The sequence below is a fragment of the Eumetopias jubatus genome, unplaced genomic scaffold, assembly GCF_037043125.1.
Source record: "Eumetopias jubatus isolate StellerSeaLion01/CBP00866 unplaced genomic scaffold, mEumJub1_p1.0 scaffold_1, whole genome shotgun sequence".
In the NCBI taxonomy this organism is placed as follows: Eukaryota; Metazoa; Chordata; class Mammalia; order Carnivora; family Otariidae; genus Eumetopias; species Eumetopias jubatus.
Genome location: NW_028274807.1, coordinates 191,928,867 through 191,950,078, shown reverse-complemented (window position 1 = coordinate 191,950,078; position 21,212 = coordinate 191,928,867). Strand labels below are relative to the sequence as shown.

The window sequence follows — 21,212 nt, the reverse complement described above, 5'->3', positions numbered from 1 at the left end:
TTTTTTTTTTTGGTCCCTAGAAAAATGTTTAAGTGTTTATAAATAAAAGTCTGACTCGGGGCAGCCAAAAATGTGGAAAAACCAAAACATGCATAAATATGAATCCTGTTTCTTTTAGAGATAAACTTTCAGCCTTAAGATATTTATTTCCAGGGGCGCCTGGGTGGCTCAGTCGTTAGGCTTCTGCCTTCCGCTCGGGTCATGATCCCAGGGTGCTGGGATCAAGCCCCACATTGGGCTCCCTGCTCCGTGGAAAGCCTGCTTCTCCCTCTCTCACTCCCCCTGCTTGTGTTCCCTCTCTCGCTGTGTCTCTGTCAAATAAATAAATAAAATCTTTAAAAAAAATTTAAGAAAAAAAAGATATTTATTTCCAAAGGCTTTTCTGTTCCCATTTGTTTGGTTTAATTTGTGTATGATGTTACCACAGAGAGTATCTAGGAATTTGTTCTCTAGTTTGACCCAGAGTAGGATAGATAGATAGTAGGCAGATTACTTGTTTTGTTCTTAGCAATTCACACCTCCTCCCCTGAAGCCATGGTGTAGGTGGGGCCGGTTAGAGTTAAGTCCATAGGGAGGAAAGACTAGACAGGACCCTGGACATTGCACAGCTCACACCTGATGCATTTCATGGACTCCCAGTCCACTCTTGGGCAAAACGCTACTGCCAGGTCCCCCGCTGACTGTAGGTGAGGGTCACCTCATGACCCTAGGGTCTGCACTCCTCGGAGAGAAAAAACTTCCTACTTGGATCCAGAGGTCCTTCCTCTGTCAGTTGACTTTGCAGAGGGTGGCTGACTTCTCTCTAGGGGCCATTTCTTTTTCTTTCTTTTGACTTTGCAGAGGGTGGCTGACTTCTCTCTAGGGGCCATTTCTTTTTCTTTCTTTTGACTTTGCAGAGGGTGGCTGACTTCTCTCTAGGGGCCATTTCTTTTTCTTTCTTTCTTTCTTTCTTTCTTTCTTTCTTTCTTTCTTTCTTCTCTTCTCTTCTCTTCTCTTCTCTTCTCTTTCTTTTCTTTCTTGATTTTATTTATTTATTTGACAGAGAGAGACACAGCGAGAGAGGGAACACAAGCAGGGGGAGTGGGAGAGGGAGAAGCAGGCTTCCCGTGGAGCAGGGAGCCCGACGCGGGGCTCGATCCCAGGACCCTGGGACCATGATCTGAGCTGAAGGCAGACGCTTAACAACTGAGCCGCCCAGGGCCATTTCTCTCTTGCTTTCGTAATTATAATTACCCTCCCCGTCTCCACTACAAAACATCTCACCTTGTCCTTCAGGCCTGAATCTTACCTCTCACCCTAAGCAGTCTTGGACCACAGTGGTCCACACTTGGTCTTTTCTTTGCCCCAAATTTCAAACTGTTTTTTGTGTGAATGGTTACACTATTTAACATCTATTGAGCATTTGTTGTCAGGCGCTGGTTCAGGCACATTAATTAATTCACTTAACCCTTTAAAAACAGTTCTGCGTGATTGCAGCTCCCCATTTTACATTCAAGGGGTTAGTAACGAGGCCATGGTCACACTGAAATCAGTGACAGAACAGGGTTGGAATCTGTGTATTCTCTGTGATTAGCCGCTGTGCTGCCTTTTGCTCCTTTGCACTTAGGAGGGATGGCCTTCTGTTTAACTCTTGCATGTGTAGTTGACAAGCAGGGCGATAGCATTGTCCTACCAGAGAAATCAATCCTTGGTTTAGGATTTTCCAGATACAGTGCATTAGAATCCCCGGGATACTTCACAAAAAAGTAGACTCTTGGGCCCCACTGTGTGCCTATTGTAGGAGATCCTCTGAGGGCAGAGTCCTAGAAGATTGGTAGGTAATTCTGCTCACTAACATTTGAGAGTCATCAAAAAAGGTTCAAGTCAACCAGTCCAAATCAAAATAATTTCCTTGCCCAGAGCCTGAAGAGCTAGTGGAATTTGACTCTGGCCTAATCAGTAGCATCAACCTAACTAAGAAAGGATGTATAGACAATGGGAAGTGGACTGTCTGCCAAGAGGGGAAACATGGGGTATCCAGGAGAGGTGTGGCCTCTTTGCCTGCAGGTACAGTCCTGTCTCTATAATGGTGGGCTCTCAACCAAGGGAAATTTTATCCAGGACAAGGATGAAAGGGCCTCAAAGTGCTTTGTCCACTTTTTTTACTTTGATTTCATGTTCAGTAAAACTTTTTTTTTTTTTGAGGGGGTAAATCATTAATTCATCTTTCCAGGTGCCTGGTTAATGAGAAAGATATTTAAAGGGCTATTCATCCTAAAAACAAATACATCATCATTCTCTCTTTCCTATTGGTATCTTGTGTATTTGACTGGCGTTAACCAGTTTCCCATGGCCCAGCCAACTCTGAGCACTGCTAGGTCTGTTTTCTGGGCCTGTCCAGTTAAGCAAGTTAAGCACCAGATAAAAGCCCTACTACCCTTAGTTCAAGTGCCTCGGCCCTAGAATGCCAATATATATTAAATAAGGAAATGAAAAGAGATGGTCTTTGCCGAATGAAAACACCACTGTCTTGTCTTACAGATCGTTAGGAGATACAGTGACTTTGATTTGCTGAACAACAGCTTGCAGGTAAATATTCGAAAACACTAATGACACATGGTCATTGCGTGGGGTGTCCTAGAAACTGGTTGGAAATGGCAATATCAGGAACGAAAAATTAGCAAATTTTCCTGGTGGAGGAGATAGACTTATATGTTATACAGATAATGTGTGGCTCTAAAAATAAACTTTTGGGAACAAACATGTAATTTATAATAATCACCTGGCAAGTGAGTACCTGTGTGCGAGACTGCATCCTAACCACAGTCCCTTGCACAGATGAGGAATGACTAGCTGGATTGCTGGAGTCATTCACTTAGAGCTGGGACTGTCTCAGACTCTCACCACTGCATAGTCAGCATTGCAGATCAATACTCAGCAGTAACTAGAGACAGCTTTTTTCACTGTAACTTTTTTCTCTTAAATACCTATTTCTAAATCCCTTTGATTTAAATGTTCCTAACTTGGTAGCCATTATGGAAAGAGGGATGAGCTGCAGTCTGTTTTTGGAAAGAGCTGTGCTGGTCATGATGGAAGGGTCCTAGAGGGGCTTTAGCACCATAGTAAGTACTGGCAGTAGCACCCATGTATCCATTTAGCAGATTGGTTACTGCAGACCATTGGGCTTGGGTCACATCTCAGACTTGAATGGTAACATAAACCCTGAGCCGCAGCGCTTGGTTTATGACCAGTCCAGCCGGGAGGTGAAGCACTGCTCCCCATTCATTGGTGAGCTAGCCATCACTGATTACCTATTCTGAGTGACCTCTGGTCCTGTCCCCAAAGGTCAGGAGGACTGCTGGCTGAGAGCGAGCAACATGCTGCCTTTCCTTCAGAAGACCACAGTTATTGATCAGGCTTTGGAAAACAGCAAATGTAGAGTCCAAACTGTAACATTATTTACAACCCTGCGGAAAACATGAATGCCTAACTTGTTCTCTGATAGAATTGGCCTGAGTGTCTGCAGACCTTTATGTAACTGACAGATGGTCGTGCATTTGACAAATGTTGTCTTTTTAAATTTTAATTATAGTATGACCGATTTAAATCTCCAGATAAAATATTGGCAGAGATCAAATTCTCCTCATTGATGAGTTTAATTGGTTTCATGTATGGATTTTTATGGTATATTCTTTCCACTTAGACAAAAGCCGGCTCTGTGATGACATTGTGGATAAGGCACCAATGTATAGTTTATTCCAGCAGGGGCTTTTCTCCACAAGTCTCTCCCAGCATTCCCAGGCAGCATTTCCACAATGGCATGAGCATTTGGGAGTTAACATTGAGCCTACTATGTGTTTTCATGTTGATGCACAAGTGAACCTTTGCTCAGTGGTCTTCGTACAGTGTCATTCAGCCAGGACTGAGTAAGACTCATGGGAGGAAGGTTTCTGAAATTGGAATTGTCTAGGCCCAGACCCCAAGAATGGGTGGGGGATAGTGGAGAGGGTTTTATCTCTTGTTTGTTCTTTTTTTTTTTTTTTTAAGGTTTTGTTTATTTATTTGACAGAGAGACAAAGTGAGAGAGGGAACACAAGCAGGGGCAGTGGGAGAGGGAGAAGCAGGCTTCCCGCGGAGCAGGGAGCCCTATGTGGGGCTCGATCCCAGGACCCTGGAACCATGACCTGAGCCGAAGGCAGACGCTTAACAACTGAGCCACCCAGGCGCCCTATCTCTTGTTTGTTCTTGCTTAGGGGATGTAAGGTTGAATCTCTATGACTATTCAATTATGGCCTTTTTAATATAATAGAATTTTATTTTTGCTTCAGTGTAATTTTCCCTTTTAAAATAGGCACTTTCAGTGTGCATTTTATTTCAAATGCAAATATCCACGTGTATTGATGTTGGCTTATGCTGGGCAGGATATGGCCAGACATCATTTCAGTGGGAGGTTTTTCTAGATCCAAGTAAACAAACAGAAGAAAGTACATACAGCTTTTTGGCAAGAAAATAATTTCAAAACAACCTCCATAAAACAGACCAAAAAGACTCTAAAAACCACAGAATAAAACTGTGACCATGATTTTTAGTGTCTGATTACCCTTTCTGATGGATAGATGAGTTCCTACTGAAGAAAGAGAAACATAATACATATGCAGAGTTGTCTGACTCCAATAGGAAAGATGCCAAACTGAGAGAAAAAAAAAAGCAGGATGTAAAATTATACATGCAGTATAATATAATTACATGAAATGTTTAGAAAAAAAGATTGGAGGGAAATACGCCAAGCTGTTAACAATGGTGATCCCCAGGTGGCAGGATCATGGGTTTTATGTTTTTTTTTTTCTGGCTCTTTATACTGTTTTGTACTTTCCAAGTTCTCTATAAACAAGCAGATATAAGCTAAATAAGCAAAGAAATAGAAAAAGAAAGGTGCATTTTCATAACTTTCTATAATGAGCATATTTTGTGGTAAAGAAGAATCACTATCTTATTTTAAAGATTTATTTATTTATTTTAGAGAGAGGGTGCATGTGAACGGGGGGAGGGGTAGAGAGAGGGGGACAGGCAGACTCCCTACTGAGTGGGGACCCCTCAGGCAGGGCTTGGTCCCACCACCCTGAGATCATGATCTGAGCAGAAACTAAGAGTCAGCTCCCCAGCCGACTGAGCCACCCAGGTGTCCCGAATCACTACCTTATTTTAAAGGCAACATCAAATCAGTAACCATCTCGGGAGACCACATACAACAAAACAAAAGAAAGGCATAGGAACTGAAATGGTGGGGACTGAGCCAGGAACGCTCAGATTGGGAAGGAGCCCAGACTCTGCCCCTTACAGCAGGGAGAACTTGGGTCATTTCTTTTCCCTCTCCATCCCCCCTTTCCCCATCTGAAACAAGGGGTTGAACTAGATGACTTCTCAGGTCTGTTGTAGCATGGATGCTTTGTGATTTGAATTTTATTGCCCACTGTTGACCTAGGAGAGACTCTACTGTTACGTAGAGATTGGCACAAATTGAGGGTCTGTTGAGAGCTCAGAAATCCCTAGAATACTCACTGGAATATGGTTGAAGGCCATTTGCAGACCACTGAGATCTGATCATGAAAATGAAAGATGGAACAGATTCAGAGTTTGTTGGTTCCTCCTCCAGACAGAACTAGTTTTCTTGAAATTACGATATAGTTTATCATATAATTTAATTTAGAGGCCGCTATAGCAGCTCGGATTATGGGCTCTAGACCTCACTTTGGAGATTATTTCCCCTTCACCTTCTCATTCTGCAGGTGTTATGAATGGGTCTTTGGGGCTTCTCCACTGGCTTTCTTGTTCTCTTCCTCATATACAAGGAACTCAAGGGAATCCGTAGGGTGTGTTAAAGAGGAAAGCTCTTGAAAATGGGATGGTGAGGTGCCATGGCTTGAAGCCATCGATGTGTAGGTGTCTAGGAAATCATTGTGGAGAGACTTGATTGCTCTGTGCTAATATTCTCTTTCCCTCCCTCTTAATGAGTCATTGGACTTCTAAATTTTATATTCTATAATTGGCAAACATTTTAGAAATTCTGGGAGAAAGCTGAAAGAGAAAGTGTCTCTTGAATGCTAATCTTTTTTTTATTTTTTAAGATTTTATTTATTTATTTGACAGAGAGAGAGACAGCAAGAGAGGGAACACAAGCAGGGGGAGTGGGAGAGGGAGAAGCAGGCTTCCCGCCGAGCAAGGAGCCTGATGTGGGACTTGATCCCAGGACCCTGGGATCATGACCTGAGCCAAAGGCAGATGCTTAACGACTGAGCCACCCAGGTGCCTGAATGCTAATCTTTTTTAAAAGGCAAGATTTTTTAAAATAACACACATATTACATACTAGTAATACTTGGAGAAGTATTTACTGTGAGATCTTAAGGCAGAGCAGTAAACAACCTCCAGTCTGTCTAGTGGACTGGCATAGCAAAGAATCTATAATTGCAGCTGTTGGTAAAGAACACTTTGTTTCACCTGATGATTTGGAAGAGCTGCTGGGATGTCTGGCAGATCAATACATTTTCCTAAAATGAAATGAAGCTTGAACAAATAGATTGGTGGAAGCTTGGAGGCCACAAAGTTCAAAACAAATACCTTATCAAACTCATTTTCATATCCTCACCATGAATGAAAATAGCTCTGTTGGGGTTTGAATCCGATGATGTAGATGTGACTCCATTCTGAGTCATGGGGGATTCATCTGGGTCAGGTGTCAGGCAGGTAGTGCAGGCAAACGGGCTGATATTGGTACATGGTAATTTTACATATATATTTTTAATATTTTATTTATTTTAGAGAGAAAGATAGCTTGGGGAGGAGAGACAAAGAGAGAGGGAAAGAGAATCTCAAGCAGACTCTGCACTGAGCAGAGTCTGATGCAGAGCTCGATCACAGGACCCTGAGATCACGACCTGAGCCAATACCAAGAATTGGACCCTTTTATTTAAGATTTTATTTATTTATATGAGAGAGATTGAGCACAAGGGGAGGGGAAGGGAAAGAGGCAGAGGAAGAGGGACAAGCAGATTCCCTGCTAAACAGGGAGCCCGATTCAGGGCCTGATCCCAGACCCTGAGATCATGACCTGAGCTGAAGTCAGATGCTTAACTGACTGAGCCATCCAGGCACTCCAATAAAATAATTTTTTTAAAAGAAATATCAGTTGTGGGGGCGCCTGGGTGGCTCAGTCGTTTGGCGTCTGCCTTCGGCTCAGGTCATGATCCCAGAGTCCTGGGATCGAGCCCCGCATCGGGCTCCCTGCTCAGCCAGGAGCCTGCTTCTCCCTCTCCCACTCCCCCTGCTTGTGCTCCCTCTCTAACTGTCTCTCTCTCTCTGTCAAATAAATAAATAAAATATTAAAAAAAAAAAAGAAATATCAGTTGTGTTTTTAGTAGTACCTTTGATTACTCTATATTACTCAATGCTCTGGAACAAAAATAATAATAATAATAAAGTGATTCACTTGGATGTGTATTAGCTAAGTGATGTGCTTTCTTCCTAAGTATGCTTTTTATTTAAATAAAGAAACTGCTATTAGGTAAAGCCTAATTGTGTAAATGAGGAAAATGACCTGCAATTTATGTGTCTTATCTAGCAGTGAATTCTGCCATGATAGAAAATTCATTCTAAGTATGCTCCCACACATTTTCATAATTATGTTGGAGAAATAGGCAATTTAGGATTGTAAGCCAACCTTTTCATCTTGTCCAATGTTGAGTTCAAGTTCTTCACTGTTGTTTGAAAAATACAGAGTGGAACAGGCTAAGTTAGGTTTGCCCACATGGGTGGTTTAGATTACATCCTTTCCTGAATTAAAGATGCCCTTCTCTTAAGACCTTCCCCTCCATCAATATGCATGTCACTTGGGCTGTTCTAATCTAAGCACAAGTGTAGAATACAACTGCTCTTTGAAAGTGATTTTTCTCATTAAATTAAGATACCAATCTGATGCTTTTTTTTAAAAGATTTTATTTATTTATTTGACAGAGAGAGACACAGTGAGAGAGGGAACACAAGCAGGGAGAGTGGGGGAGGGAGAAGCAGGCTCCCCGCTGAGCAGGGAGCCCGATGTGGGGCTCCATCCCAGGACCCTGGGATCGTGACCTGAGCCGAAGGCAGACGCTCAACCGACTGAGCCACCCAGGCGCCCCTGATGCTTTTTTTTTTTACGATTTTGTCAGAGAGCGAGCGAGCGCACACAAGCAGGGGGAGCAGCAGGTAGAGGGAGAAGCAGGTTCCCCCCTGAGCAAGGAGCCCGATGTGGGACTCGATCCCAGGACCCTGGGATCATGACCTGAGCTGAAGGCAGACACTTAATGACTGAGCCACCCAGGTGTCCCTGATGCTTTGTTTTCTAAGTTTAAAAAATAGACTCACAAAGTTTTAAGTGATCTGGAAAATGATAGGTTGAGCACCTACATTTACTTTTCCTTTCTCCTGAAGCCACTCTAAAACAACAGTAAGTTGATCTTACACACACACACACACACACACACACACACACACACACACCCTCACCCTCAAGGGTAAGTAGAATAGGAAAAGATAAAATCACAACAAAACATTTGAAGCTGCAAATCCAGTGGATGAGAGTTAACCAATTAAGGAGATATAGGAAGGCAGAATTCTGAGCTGGGAGGGGGGGTGGATAACCCCACTGGGTCCCATTTTATACCATAGAACCTCCAAAAGGTTTAGCTCAAGGTGCTGCCTCCAGTGTGGGGCAAGGTTGAGCTGAAATCAGGAGTTGAGAGTACGTTTAAGAAGCAGTCAGATCCCCAGATCTTCCCCCATCTAGCAAGTTATGCCTGCCCTTCTCCCTCTAGCAGAGAATTGGAAGTTTATTCTCTGGAGAGGGGAGAATAGTCTTTGGATTGGGGAATGCAGGAATCACATAATTCATGTGAGCACTGCCTCTCGCCCCCACCTTTGCCCCCTTCTGCAAACCTTCTTTCTTTCAGCTCCCAGAGTATTGGTAGTCAGACCTATACCCTCCAGGTAGGGTATTGGAAGATTTGCGGGAAGGGGAATCTGCCCAGCCTAAGAAGAAAGAGCTAAAGATACTGAGATCACAGGTTTTCCCAGTGAAACAGTTGAGTCAAGTCCTGTGCTAAAACCCATAACAGATAAGCCTCAGCCACTCACCGAGTGCTTCTAAGTCAGCTTTTGTTGTCATGCTCTTTAGTATGAGCAGACAGCCCAGGATCACCAGATTCCTAAGGAACACTTTTTTTTTTTTTTAAGATTTATTTATTTATTATTTGAGAGAGAGAGAGAGCAAGCACGAGTGGGCAGAGGGAGAGGGAGAGGGACAGGCAGACTCCCCGCTGAGCAGGGAACCCAACTCGGGACTGGATCCCAGGACCCTGAGATCATGACCTGAGCCAAAGGCAGATGCTAACGAACTGAGCCACTCAGGCGCCCCCCCTTCCCAAGGAACACTTTTAACATAAAAGATAACAATGAAAACAAACAGGAAAAAAATAAAAATAAAAAGAACCTTCAGGAAGCAGAATATATGCAGTAAGAGGAACATTTCAGGCTCTTCAGAAAGATTATCTTTTATGATCTCAGAGAGATAAGAAATTGTGTTACATTCAGGATGCTATTAAAGAAAAGAAAAAATAGTAGTAGAAATGAGAACTCTTTAGAAGAGCTGAATGATAAAGGAACTATCCCAGAAAATTTTTTCGGTAGGAAAAAATATTGTTTAACAAAGGTGGAAAGTAGGAGAGAAAAGATGAGAATAGAGGACCAGTCCAGAAGGCCCAACACTGGAATAAGAGGAAAGAAAGCAAAGGGCGCAGAGGGGAAGAAATAACGACCTAATACAAGAAAATACCAAAGAACATAAGGATGTTCATCTCCAGATAGAAAGGGCTGGGTACTCTGCACAGAGGGTAAAAATAGACCTGCAGAGAGGCACATGGATTTCACAAACTGGGGTCAAGGAGAAGATCCTAGAAGCTTCCAGGGAGGGAAACAAAACAAAAACGGAAGCAAGAATCTGCTAACAGCAGCACCGGAAGCTAGAAGACAATAAAGTAGTTCTTAAAAATTGTGAAGAACAAATATTTCCAACTTAGAATTCCACATCAAGGGGCGCCTGGATGGCTCAGTCGTTAAGCGTCTGCTTTCGGCTCAGGTCATGATCCTGGGGTCCCGGGATGGAGCCCCGCATCGGGCTCCCTGCTCTGCGGGAAGCCTGCTTCTCCCACTCCCCCTGCTTGTGTTCCCTCTCTTGCTGTCTCTCTCTCTGTCAAATAAATAAATAAAAAAATTCCACATCAAGATTCTCTATCACTTAAGTGTGAGGATAGAATAAAGACATTTACACATGCACCTTTTCAAAAAACTGACGTCCCTCCCTGGCTCCCTTTTTAGGAAGCTGACGGAGGGTATCCCCACCAAAAATCAGGGATTCTTCTACAAAAAAGGAAGGTATGGATCTAGAAATGGGGTTCACAGGAGAAAGGAAAAAGCGTCCCTAGTGTGATGTCCCAGAATGCCAGCCCAGCAAGTGTAGGGACCACCCGTGCTGCTTGGAGCAGGCACTCCTCAAGAAGACGAAATTGATGCGTCTTTCTATCTGAATATGTTGAGAAAATGCTTAGATGGAAAGTTTGGAGTTGAATAGAAAACTAAAACAAACAAACCAAAAGGACCAGCTGATAAAAAAAGGAATTGTAAGCATGGCTTTCTGGCTCAGTGGTGCAGATCACCTAATGTAAACAGGAATATTGTTGCACTAAATAAAATTATAGCTATATTTGAGGGATTAGGAATAAGTTGCATGTGGGCTGAGATCAGGATTGTGAAAGAAAACTTAATCCATAACGGGAAATTAATAGATTAATACCTAAAAATGAAAATCAGTTCATAATGAACCCTGTGCCAAAAAGATCGACTGAGAAGATTTGATGTGGCTGTCTCTGGGGAGTGGATAATGGCTAGGTCACCTGTTGGCAGGGGTGGTTGCGGGGGAGTGTCATGGGACTGCTAATAATGAAAATACTGCTTGACTCGCAGTTATGTTCATATATGAGTTTGATGGAAAAACTTAAAAAAAATTAAGTTTTAAAGTTGCTATGCTTAATACAGCATTTTACCGATTCTCAGTTGCAGTTTTTCACATTTTTATCCTAGCACTGAAATCAGGGTGCATCTTAATGAAATGTGGTGGCTCAGGATTCTGATACTACATCTTATGTGGAGATGACAGGAGTGTAATACTTTTTCTCTTTTAATTAAAGATTGCAGGCCTCAGTCTACCTCTTCCTCCCAAAAAATTGATTGGTAACATGGATCGTGAATTCATAGCTGAGAGGCAGAAAGGTCTTCAGAACTATCTCAACGTTATCACCACAAATCATATCTTGTCTAATTGTGAGCTGGTTAAGAAGTTTTTAGACCCAAACAACTATTCTGCAAACTACACTGGTAAGCAAAGGGGTCTCTGAGCCACGGTTGCATGACCATAGAGGCACTGTTCTTTGCTGGAGACAACATGTAGGAGGAATTATTTCCAGACGGGGCCATATGTACATTTGTTATAGGGCATTACTTGCTTATTAGTACTATACCCGATTGTAATTTACTGTAGGAGTATAAGAAAAAAATAATTACTTCTAAAATGTGATGTTTGCACAGAAGAATATGAAAGAGAAGTTATTGGGTCTTGTACTTAACAGTCTTGTCTTTATTATCGTCCCTGACAGAAAAGAAAGTAAATAATCCACAATAATCTGTACCATAATCTCAATTTGATTTTTATATGGATCTCTTTTTGTATTTACAACATATAGTATGTCTGGTTTTTCGGGGAATTACTTTATACTGAGAGTGTTTCAAAAGGGTCCTTTCTGTGTCTTCCCAGTTGCTCCCAGAGACCCACTCAAGGCAAAGCCTGAGGAGGAGCTAGTTGTCTTCCAAACATTCCCTGGATCAGTCAGGGGACCGAGGTGGAAAGGGTGCCAGTTACACACAAAGCTGTCGTCAATAACCTAAGCCTGTTGTCTGCAGAATGAGTGATTAACTATTCAGTATTCTGGGGTGGCTTTCAGGAGACCAATGGAAACCATTGTAGAACTGAACCAGTGACTAGAATTCGACTGATTTGTTAAAGCTGAGCCATGCTTAGAGTCTTAGTGGAACTCTGGGTATTTTTAATAAGCTGATTTCCTTGCTAAGAGAATAGATTGTATACATGTTACATTTCAGGTCCTCAAAACACTGCTTTTGAAGTAATTAGAGGGAGGCACTTTTATTCCTGTTTCAGAGAGAGGGAAATACGGGACTGCTTGTCAGGTACCAAATTTTTCTGCATAATAGACTCACCCAGGGAGCTTTAAAAAATCCTGATGCCCAGGTACTCATGCCAATTAAATGAAAATCTCTACGGGAGGGGGGGGTGGGGGAGGCTCCTAGTTTGTAAAGCTCCCCGAGAGATTGCAGTATGCAGCCAGAGTTTGAAAACCACAGCCCTTGGACCTTGCTCCTCACATCACAGTGTGGTCCTCTGACCCATAGCATTCGCATCACTGGGAGCTTGTCAAAAATGCCGAATTCAGGCCCCATCCCAAACCTATGGATCAGGATCTGAGTTTAATAAAGTCCCCAGGTGATTTGCATGTGCATTACAGTCTGAGAAGCCTTGCAATAGAATGTACCTCCCATCTTCTAGTGGAAGTACCTGTAGAGGTAAGAAAAATGGCTTTCTAGAATGCAACCAAGTGAAGGAAAGTTTAGTTCAAACACATTTACTCTAAGTGATGAAATCGAGTGTTAAGTTATTACAAGGCTTTCATTCTTCCACCAGTTGGTTTTTGGTTCATCTAGGAGAAAAGGCATCACAGGACAGGGGCTCCCAGGACAGCTTAACTTCTTCCAGAGTAATCTCTCTCATGGCTTTCAGTCACTGTGCTTCACCTACATTGTTCCCCACATTGTCAGATGGTGAGCCATCTATACTGACTGTTATCAAATCAGCCCTAACCTAGCCCTGTTCATTGGTTTGTCTCTGTATTTCCCAAGAGTGTGTGCGAATGTGTTCCCGAGGGCAAGCCTCAAGGTGTAGTGCACACAGGATGATGCTGTTCGTTCTGTAGACCTTCACTGTCAGCTATGCCTATGCCACCCAGCTATGCTGGGTGCAGGCCTGGTGGTGGGGGTGCAGGGGCAAGGAAGGTGTGCTCCCTGCTTGTAGGGAACTTGTGCCATGAGTACATTGAGTTATGTGGGGTCAGAGCTAGAAGAGATTTTGGAGCAGGCATATCCAGACTAGCCCTTTCATTTTATAGATGAGACATCGCCTGAGAAGAAAGACCTTACCTAGGGTTGCACATTTGTTAGACTGTAGAAGTGTACAACATCTGCGTGTTTTCCAATTAAAATGCTGCTTTGCCCCTGAAAGATTATCTGATTCCTATATTTCCTTCTACTGTACCCCCTCACATGCTGCTATTGTTCTTGATCTTTCTCCTCCCCCCCCACCCCCGCACGGCAGAGAGTCAGGAATCCAAAGCAAATGTGGGCAGAGATCTAAGAAGGCTGCCGAGACTCCCACCGGGACCCAAATGCTCATGAAGCCGCTGCTATTTAGAGGACACAGTCCTGTAATGAAACAATAGGGGATGGATGCTGTTTTCAGAGAGATGCTGATTTATTGCCCCCTTTGAATGAAACGTCAGAACTTGTCTTGCCTCTAGGCTGACTCACTAGCAGCTTCAGGAAAGGGAAGCCCAGGCAGTCTTCTCTGCACCAGCTTGACTGAGCCAATCCCCGGAAAACTGGGTGACCGGACGAACTTGTCCGGCTTCCTGAAACTCAAAGCATGGCCTCGGGTTCCTGAGGGCACTCTGCATACTGCCGACCTGTGGCTCTTCTCTAAGCAGGGTCACTCCCCCCTTTCATGTGGATAAGGTCTCCACCTCTTATCCGCTTCCAAATGGTCTGTGGTCACCACCCCGCTCCACTTTAGCAGGATCTGAGTTCTGTGCTCATGTGGCCAAAGTCACCAAGGCTACTCTTCCTGCCTCTTGCTCTGAGGTTAAAGATGCCTGGTCAGAGGCGGACTGTGATGCCATCCTGGTCCCCAGTGGTTGGGTAACTAGGAGCTTCAGGGCATCAGCGGCTGCCTCCTCTCTCCATGACTCTCCAGCTTGGGATTTCTGATCTTTTCTTTCTTTTCCTGGGGTGCTCCAGATGACCAAGGAAATAGAGGTCCTTGGTGCTCTGTGGAGGAGTTATGAGGTGTCCATTTGTATTACCAAGTCTAATTGAGGGCCGGCTTTTGTTACAGGGAGAACAGGTGTCTCCAGTCATGAGGGGCTTATATGGGAAGACACACATGCACACATACTCCACCCCACACACACCTCACCTTGTTCATCTTATTAACGAGGTGCTGCTATCATTCAAAAGCCCCAGTGCACTGTAGCCATCTTCTCACCTCAAAACCTCAAACCCCCTCAGAATAAGGGGATTTTTTTTTTTTTTAAGATTTTATTTATTTATTTGACAGAGACACAGCAAGAGAGGGAACACAAGCAGGGGGAGCGGGAGAGGGAGAAGCAGGCTTCCCGTGGAGGAGGGAGCCCGACGCGAGGCTTGATCCCAGGACCCTGGGACCATGACTTGAGCCAAAGGCAGACCCTTAATGACTAAGCCACCCAGGCGCCCCAGAATAAGGGGATTTTTTAATGTCCATGCAGAAGTCACTTGGACCACAAATATGGAGGCTTGGATCCTGGGTCCCAGCTTTGTCATCAGCAACATTTCCCCTCTGTGAGCCTCAGGTCCTCTTCTAGTCCTGAAACCCCAGGAACCCTATGAGTGGGTCAGGTAGTAGTGGGCTCAAGGAAGAAGGAGGCAGGGAGAGATGGGGCGGGGGATTATATTCAGAACCAGGGCAGGGTGCTTTGGAGAGGTCATAGGCCCGAGTCCGCTGTGCAGGCCTCTGTGGCACCACCTGCTGTAGCAGATCGGGGATCTGGAACCCATTTGCCGCGCTGGAGTCCGCTTCTCTGTAATGATCATGGGGCTGGGACCTAGGAGCTCAAAGGCTGCACACAATGGGGGCAGCTGGTACATTCTGAGCTGAGAAGTCAGAGCTCTGTGGGAAGCACAGGATGGGCCTGAAGGCCTCGCTCTGCATTTCCTGTCTGGGGCTTGTTTCTCAGCATTTCCTGAGCATGCAGTTTTTCCCCATGTGTCTTGTCAGTATTAAGGAAATAGAGGGCAGATGCCTTTCTTTTCATGGATTTCATGTTCTTTTTTTTTTTTTTTTTAAGATTTTATTTATTTGACAGAGAGAGGGAACACAAGCAGGGGGAGTGGGGGAGGGAGAAGAAGGCTTCCTGCCGAGCTGGGAGCCCGATGTGGGACTCTGGGACCATGACCTGTGTGGGACCATGACCTGAGCCAAAAGCAGACACTTAATGACTGAGCCACCCAGGTGCCCTGGATTTCATGTTCTGATGGGAGAGAGTGTCCACGTCCATCGAACATGTATTGAACCCTTAGTTCTTGCTTTATCAGTATTTATTGAGTGCTTACTCTGTGTCAGGTGCTGCAAATACAGCATTAAGGAAAGCATAGTCCCCTTCCCCCACCCCAAGACACTTCTGCAAGGGGATTGACAGGTGGAGGTTATGGCAGAGTAGACATGGCCCAGTACCTTGAAGGTGGGAGTAGGGGTGCAGATGATCCAGTTTTGAAGGTGTTATAGGAAGGCTTCCAGAAGAGTTGATGCCTATATGGAGATTTAAGGATAAGTAGAAGTTAGCCAGGCCAAGAGGCAAGAGCCAGTGCTCCAGGAGAGAAAAAAATATTTCCATGTGGCTGTGGGCTTTTACCCAGATTAAGACGTAGCCTTCACAGCCAGAGTTCACAGTCTAGTGGAAGAGAGTAGCCCTAACACAGGACAGACCTTGGGTGAGTCCCACAGGAGAAGTTCACACGGGGCTCTGGGAGTGTAGAGAAGATGGAAGGTGGGGGGAGACCTGGCTCGGGGAGTGGCAGCTTGGGCTGAGCCTTGCGGGATAGGTGGACAGGAACGGAAAATGTGGAGGGGTGGGGTCGGGCCTGTCTTCAGGGGTCACGGCAGGTAAATCTAGGCACCGTACCACTTGTGTGGAGGGGTAAAGACAGAAAGTCAAGGTAAAGCCAGAGCTGGGTTAACACTAGTTTTAAAAGCTTGGCCTTGATTTTATAAGGAAATGAGGTGCTGGTAAATGCTTTTAAGCAGGGAGCAGATGCTTAGGATTGAGGTGTGTTACCTGAAGCTGGGGAGGGAGGGGATTCATATTGGATACAGTATAGGTAGTCATGTGATTTACTTGACAATAAACCATAGTTCAAGGGAAAGAAAATGTCCTTTCTACAATTTCCTGATTCCCTAAGGTAAAAAAAAAAAATAAAAAAGGCTATTTCCTTGTCCTCAATTTATTAGTAACAAATCCAGCATGTTCCATTTGTTGACAGGTATGTCCCCCATTCCTAGGGCAATGTATGGTACATAGTAGCATACAGTAAATGCTGTTGAATAATGATTTTGTGGGGAATTATGAGTCACAGTTATGAACCAACTGTCCTTTACACTCTCTTAGAATGACATTGTACTGTATTTAGAAAATTATTTTGCATGATCCTTCCCAAAGTTGATATGATCTTAACTGAAAATGATGCCTTTTTAGGTTGTTTATTTTCAAGTTTTTTTTAGATTGTTTCTGTTCAAGTTGTTTTGGAAAATGCTAAAAACATTTTATATCAACATTAACTCGAGTTCCCAGCGTTGATTATGAAAATTTTATATGCTCCTGCCACACCTGATCCCTCCAAATGGTTTGTCACTTTGGGTAGTTGAACTTTGGGACATTGAACAAATGTCAGTGGAGTCAGTTTTGTATCTGGTTATCTCATGTTTTCTTCTGTGTGGACAGCATCAACAATTTACATATCGAGTCAGTAAACCAATAGTTAGTAGATTGTTTTCTTCCCTGAATGTGTCTTAACTCACAATGTACTGTAAAATACATCAAAATCACATTGTTTGCCAAGCACCAGGCATGGTAATTCCAGACGAGGTCATTCTGACATATGGAGAGCATTTCTGCTGAATCTCTCTTTCCTCACCAGTTGGCCTGGAATGCCACGGATGCTAGCGGAGGTGAAATTCCACAGTGATTTTGCAGTATTGCTGTTTGCTTTCAGGGATCTAGAGCGGCTTCCTTTTCTCATTGTGTTGAGGGAAAATAGCAAATTACAGATGTTTCTTTTTGCAGGAACTGTAAAAGCACAGTTATTCTGATAATTTCTTAATACAGTGAACTTTAAAGAACTTTCTCTTCTCATTGTCTTCTTAAAAAAGGGGAAACGTTCTTATGATAAATGAACACAAAAAAGGAGGTGGATTTTTTCCAGTAAACAGGGGTATGGTAACGTCCCACAATAGAACTGTGTTGTTGCTGTACATAGATGTTTTTCTAAAACACTGGCTTTTATTTCCAATATATATTTAAGGCTAATCGCTTCTTTGTTGGTGAAAGCTGTAATTCCATGAGGAATGAAGACAGGATAAATATCACTTAGAGCAACATAAATACTGTTCTGAGCTGACCTCAGAACACATTTTGAGTTTTGTGCTTGGGTTGTATCCTGATGCATATATTGAATTCTTGGCTTATGCTCCCTAGTTTACATATTTTAGATCTTTCAGTTTAAAAAATATATATGTATTTTTTTTCACATCATTAGTAATTACTCTTATTAATAAACTTTTTGCTTTGGAATAATTTTAGACTTACAGTGATAGTACAAAGAGGTTCCATATACCACCCCTCACTAAATTTCCCCTAATGTTAACATCTTACATGACTGTGACACATTTTTCAAAACTAAGAAATCAACATTGGTGCATTACTATTAACTACAGATTTTATTCAGATTTCACTTGTTTTTCCACTATTGTCCTTTTTCTGTTCCAGGATCCAGTCTAGAATCCTACATTGCATTTACTCTCTGGCTTTTTTTTTTTTTTTTTTGTAATCAAGTTTTTTAAGAAGGTCATAGACTTATTAAGATTTCATTTGCAAGAGTAACATCTTAAGCATGTGGTACTTTCCTGATAGGTTGGACTGATGAGTTTCTAAAATGTCTTTGCAGAGATTGCCTTACAGCAAGTTTCCATGTTCTTCCGGTCAGAACCAAAGTGGGAGGTGGTAGAACCATTGAAAGACATAGGTGAGAAACTGGCACATGCCTGGTCTGTTCAAACAGATCACAGAACTGGACTCTTTGTCACGCTTTCCTATCTGTATCCCAAGAAAGCTCTTCAATGCAGGTGATTTCTTTTTCTTTTTGCCTTCCTACTGCTTGAAGACGCAGTCCGTAACTTGTATGCTTAATGAATCTTGGGTAAAGTGCCACCTGGAGATTCAGGGGGTAGTAATGTGTACTCTCAGAGCCATCTGTCATTCTTCATCTCTCTCACGACACCTCAACTGAAGTGCCCATTTTCCTGTTCTTGTGAAGAATTTCTTTGTTTGCAGTTGTTTTGGTGTTTTCTGTGGGTTTTTTTGGTCTGGGGTTCTGTTTTGTTTTGTTTTGATTAAGTACAGTCTTTCCCATGTCAACATTACCAAGTAGTTGTTTCACTGGTGCCTGTATTGCTATGGATAAGATTGCCAACCTTAATTTTTTGAATTACTTAGTTAATGAAACTTCTCTCTATTGATGTAAAAATTATTTGCTATGACTACATCTCTGCTTAATGGCAGGTTGGAGGATAAGGAAGAAATATTTCTTGATGAAAATTAAAAATCAGCCAAAGGAACGGCTAGTGTTAAGCTGGGTAAGCTGGTTTTTTGCTTCAGTCTCCTTTCATGGACTTGAGATGGGTTTATGAAAGCAGATATTGAAAAAGGATAATTAAGAAATTGTACTGTGCTTCTGAGTGATGTTGTAAAGGCCTCTTCAGTCCCACATCAAAGGAGAGTCATTTTAAGTCACTTTGCTTATTCATTTGGTTATATCCATGTGATTGTATTTGATCAACTAGTAAACATCTGGAAAGAAACAGGAACAGCTTAAAACAGTTCTGGAACCTCTTTAGGATTGGCAATTTTGCAATTTATTTTAAAGAAGAAATACTTAGGCATTGCTTTATGTTATCTCTCACTTCGGGAGTTCTAGTGGTTTGGCTAATGGAATTTGATAAAAAGCATAGTTTTTGGGGTTTTTTTAAATCGTTTTGTTTTTTTAATTTTAGGTAGTTAACATACAGTGCAATATTGGTTTCTGGAGTAGCATTCAGTGATTCATCACTTATACACAACACCCAGTGCTCAGGATAACAAGTGCCCTCCTTAATACCCATCACCCAAGAGTGTCGTTAAGTCCTGGTATTTTTATGTTTGCATTCTACCTCTCCAGAAAAGCCTTGAGGCAGCAAGACTTTGTGTGGCTTTCATCTTTGGTTTACAGTCATATATTTGGACAAATGAAAAAAAGGGAAAGGTTTACAAGGAATTTTTCTTTTGATAACTTAAGACAACACCCTGATATTTTTCCCCATGTTTTCAGGCTGACCTTGGTCCCGACAAGTATCTGTCAGATAAAGATTTTCAGTGTCTAATCAAACTTCTGCCTTCCTGTTTGGTGAGTACAAGCCCTTCTATTCTTTTTCTTTTTTTACTCTTTTATTTTTAAGTAATCTCTACACCCGACATGGGGCTCAAATGAGCACAACCCTGACATCGAGAGTCACATGCTCTACTGACTGAGCCAGCCAGGTGCCCCAAGCCCTTCTGTTATTCTAGGTGCTGACGACAGATTCAGAGCGTTTTCTTGTAGGTGACCATGGACAGAAGAGCTGGAAATGCTCTGTAGGCTCAACAGAATGGAGAGGTACAGTGGATTTCCGTTTACACTGAAATCGGTCAGGGCTACTCCCATAGTTCAGAGGCCATTTAAATGGTATTCGTGACATTGGCACAACCCATGAAACTTGATAATTTAAATGCTTACGTGTGTTTTAAGCAAATATCCGAGTAGGAAAGCACCTACTTTGTTCTCGGTGAGGATGTTTCTATCAATGGAATTGAAAGATCTGTTTCTAGCCTGAGAAAACAGAACTAATGTGGATTTAGATAAGCTGGGTGAGGGAAGGCACAAAGAGCCCTTTTGCTGTCCGAGTCACTATTTTCACAGGCCAACTAGTTGGCCTTTGGGAGTGTCTGGCATTATGTATGCTAATGTACAGTTCTGATCTCAGGCCTTTAGTGGAAAGAACCACATCAGTATATTTCAGAATATGTGCAGAATGTCTTCCGGAAAAGACTAATCTGGCCAGAAAAGTGAGTTAGTATTGATGTTCTTTATCTGTGGTCTGCATGAGGATGTAGGACCCTAGAATGAGTCATTCATGAGCACAATGATGCTGACCTTTCCAATTGGGTTGGCAGGTTCATTTTTGAAGATAGAGTGTCTTGTCAAGCTAGCAAAGCCCAGCTTATAATGAGGTGTGCAGCACAGCTGAGAAAAATGCTGTGGTCTTTGTGTGCGATTAGTTGTGTGACACAGGCTCTCAGCATTCAATTCCAAATTTCTTTTAATGGCTGTGCTTTTTAAAGAAGAAGGGGATGCAGATAAGTGGTGCATATTAATTATGGAAAAGTCAGAAAACATGGGTAAGCAAAAATTAGAACATAAAACTCACCTGTAATCCCAAACAACCAGGAGTATGAACCAAAATGTTTAGTTGTTGCTTTTCTAGAACTTTATATGGTTATTTTTGAAAAATTATACATGTATTGTTTTAAAGTCTGATTTTTTGGTTAATGGTATGCCACGCACATCTTTTATGTTGAATAAATATAGTATAACATCATTATTACTGGGTGCATATAATTATCTTTATCTCAGTTTATTCAACTAATCTTCTACAAGACATTTGGACCACTTCCAGTTTTTTGTTCTTATTTAAAAAGAAAAAAAGCCACAGTGAACAATTCAGGCTAAATATTTGTACCCATCCTTAATTATTTCATCAAATAAATAACAAGAATTAATAAGGGAGATATTTTGAGACTGTATAAATATCCTGTTCTTATCAAAGCCCCACTAGTTTTAGCTTCACTGAGATTTTCCAACTCCATCATTCCTCTTATGTTTATCAGTTGGCATTGTACTGTAAGGAAGAGCTTCCCATTC

The 21,212-nt window shown here is 42.5% G+C and overlaps 1 protein-coding gene across 15 annotated transcripts in view; it reads left to right on the top strand.

Annotated features, from left to right (window-relative positions):
• PXK (PX domain containing serine/threonine kinase like) overlaps window positions 1–21,212 on the top strand; it is a 75,507-nt gene that overhangs the window by 24,568 nt on the left and 29,727 nt on the right. For 14 of the 15 annotated variants that reach the window (XM_028110345.2, XM_028110344.2, XM_028110359.2 and 11 more), the window contains exons 3-7: window positions 2,521–2,568; window positions 11,255–11,441; window positions 18,165–18,242; window positions 18,779–18,852; window positions 19,584–19,658. In XM_028110345.2, the coding sequence (XP_027966146.1) occupies window positions 2,521–2,568; window positions 11,255–11,441; window positions 18,165–18,242; window positions 18,779–18,852; window positions 19,584–19,658 (462 nt within the window). Of the gene's footprint in view, window positions 1–2,517; window positions 2,569–11,254; window positions 11,442–18,164; window positions 18,243–18,778; window positions 18,853–19,583; window positions 19,659–21,212 lie in introns of those variants that run through there. The other variant, XM_088027821.1, reaches the window with a different exon arrangement.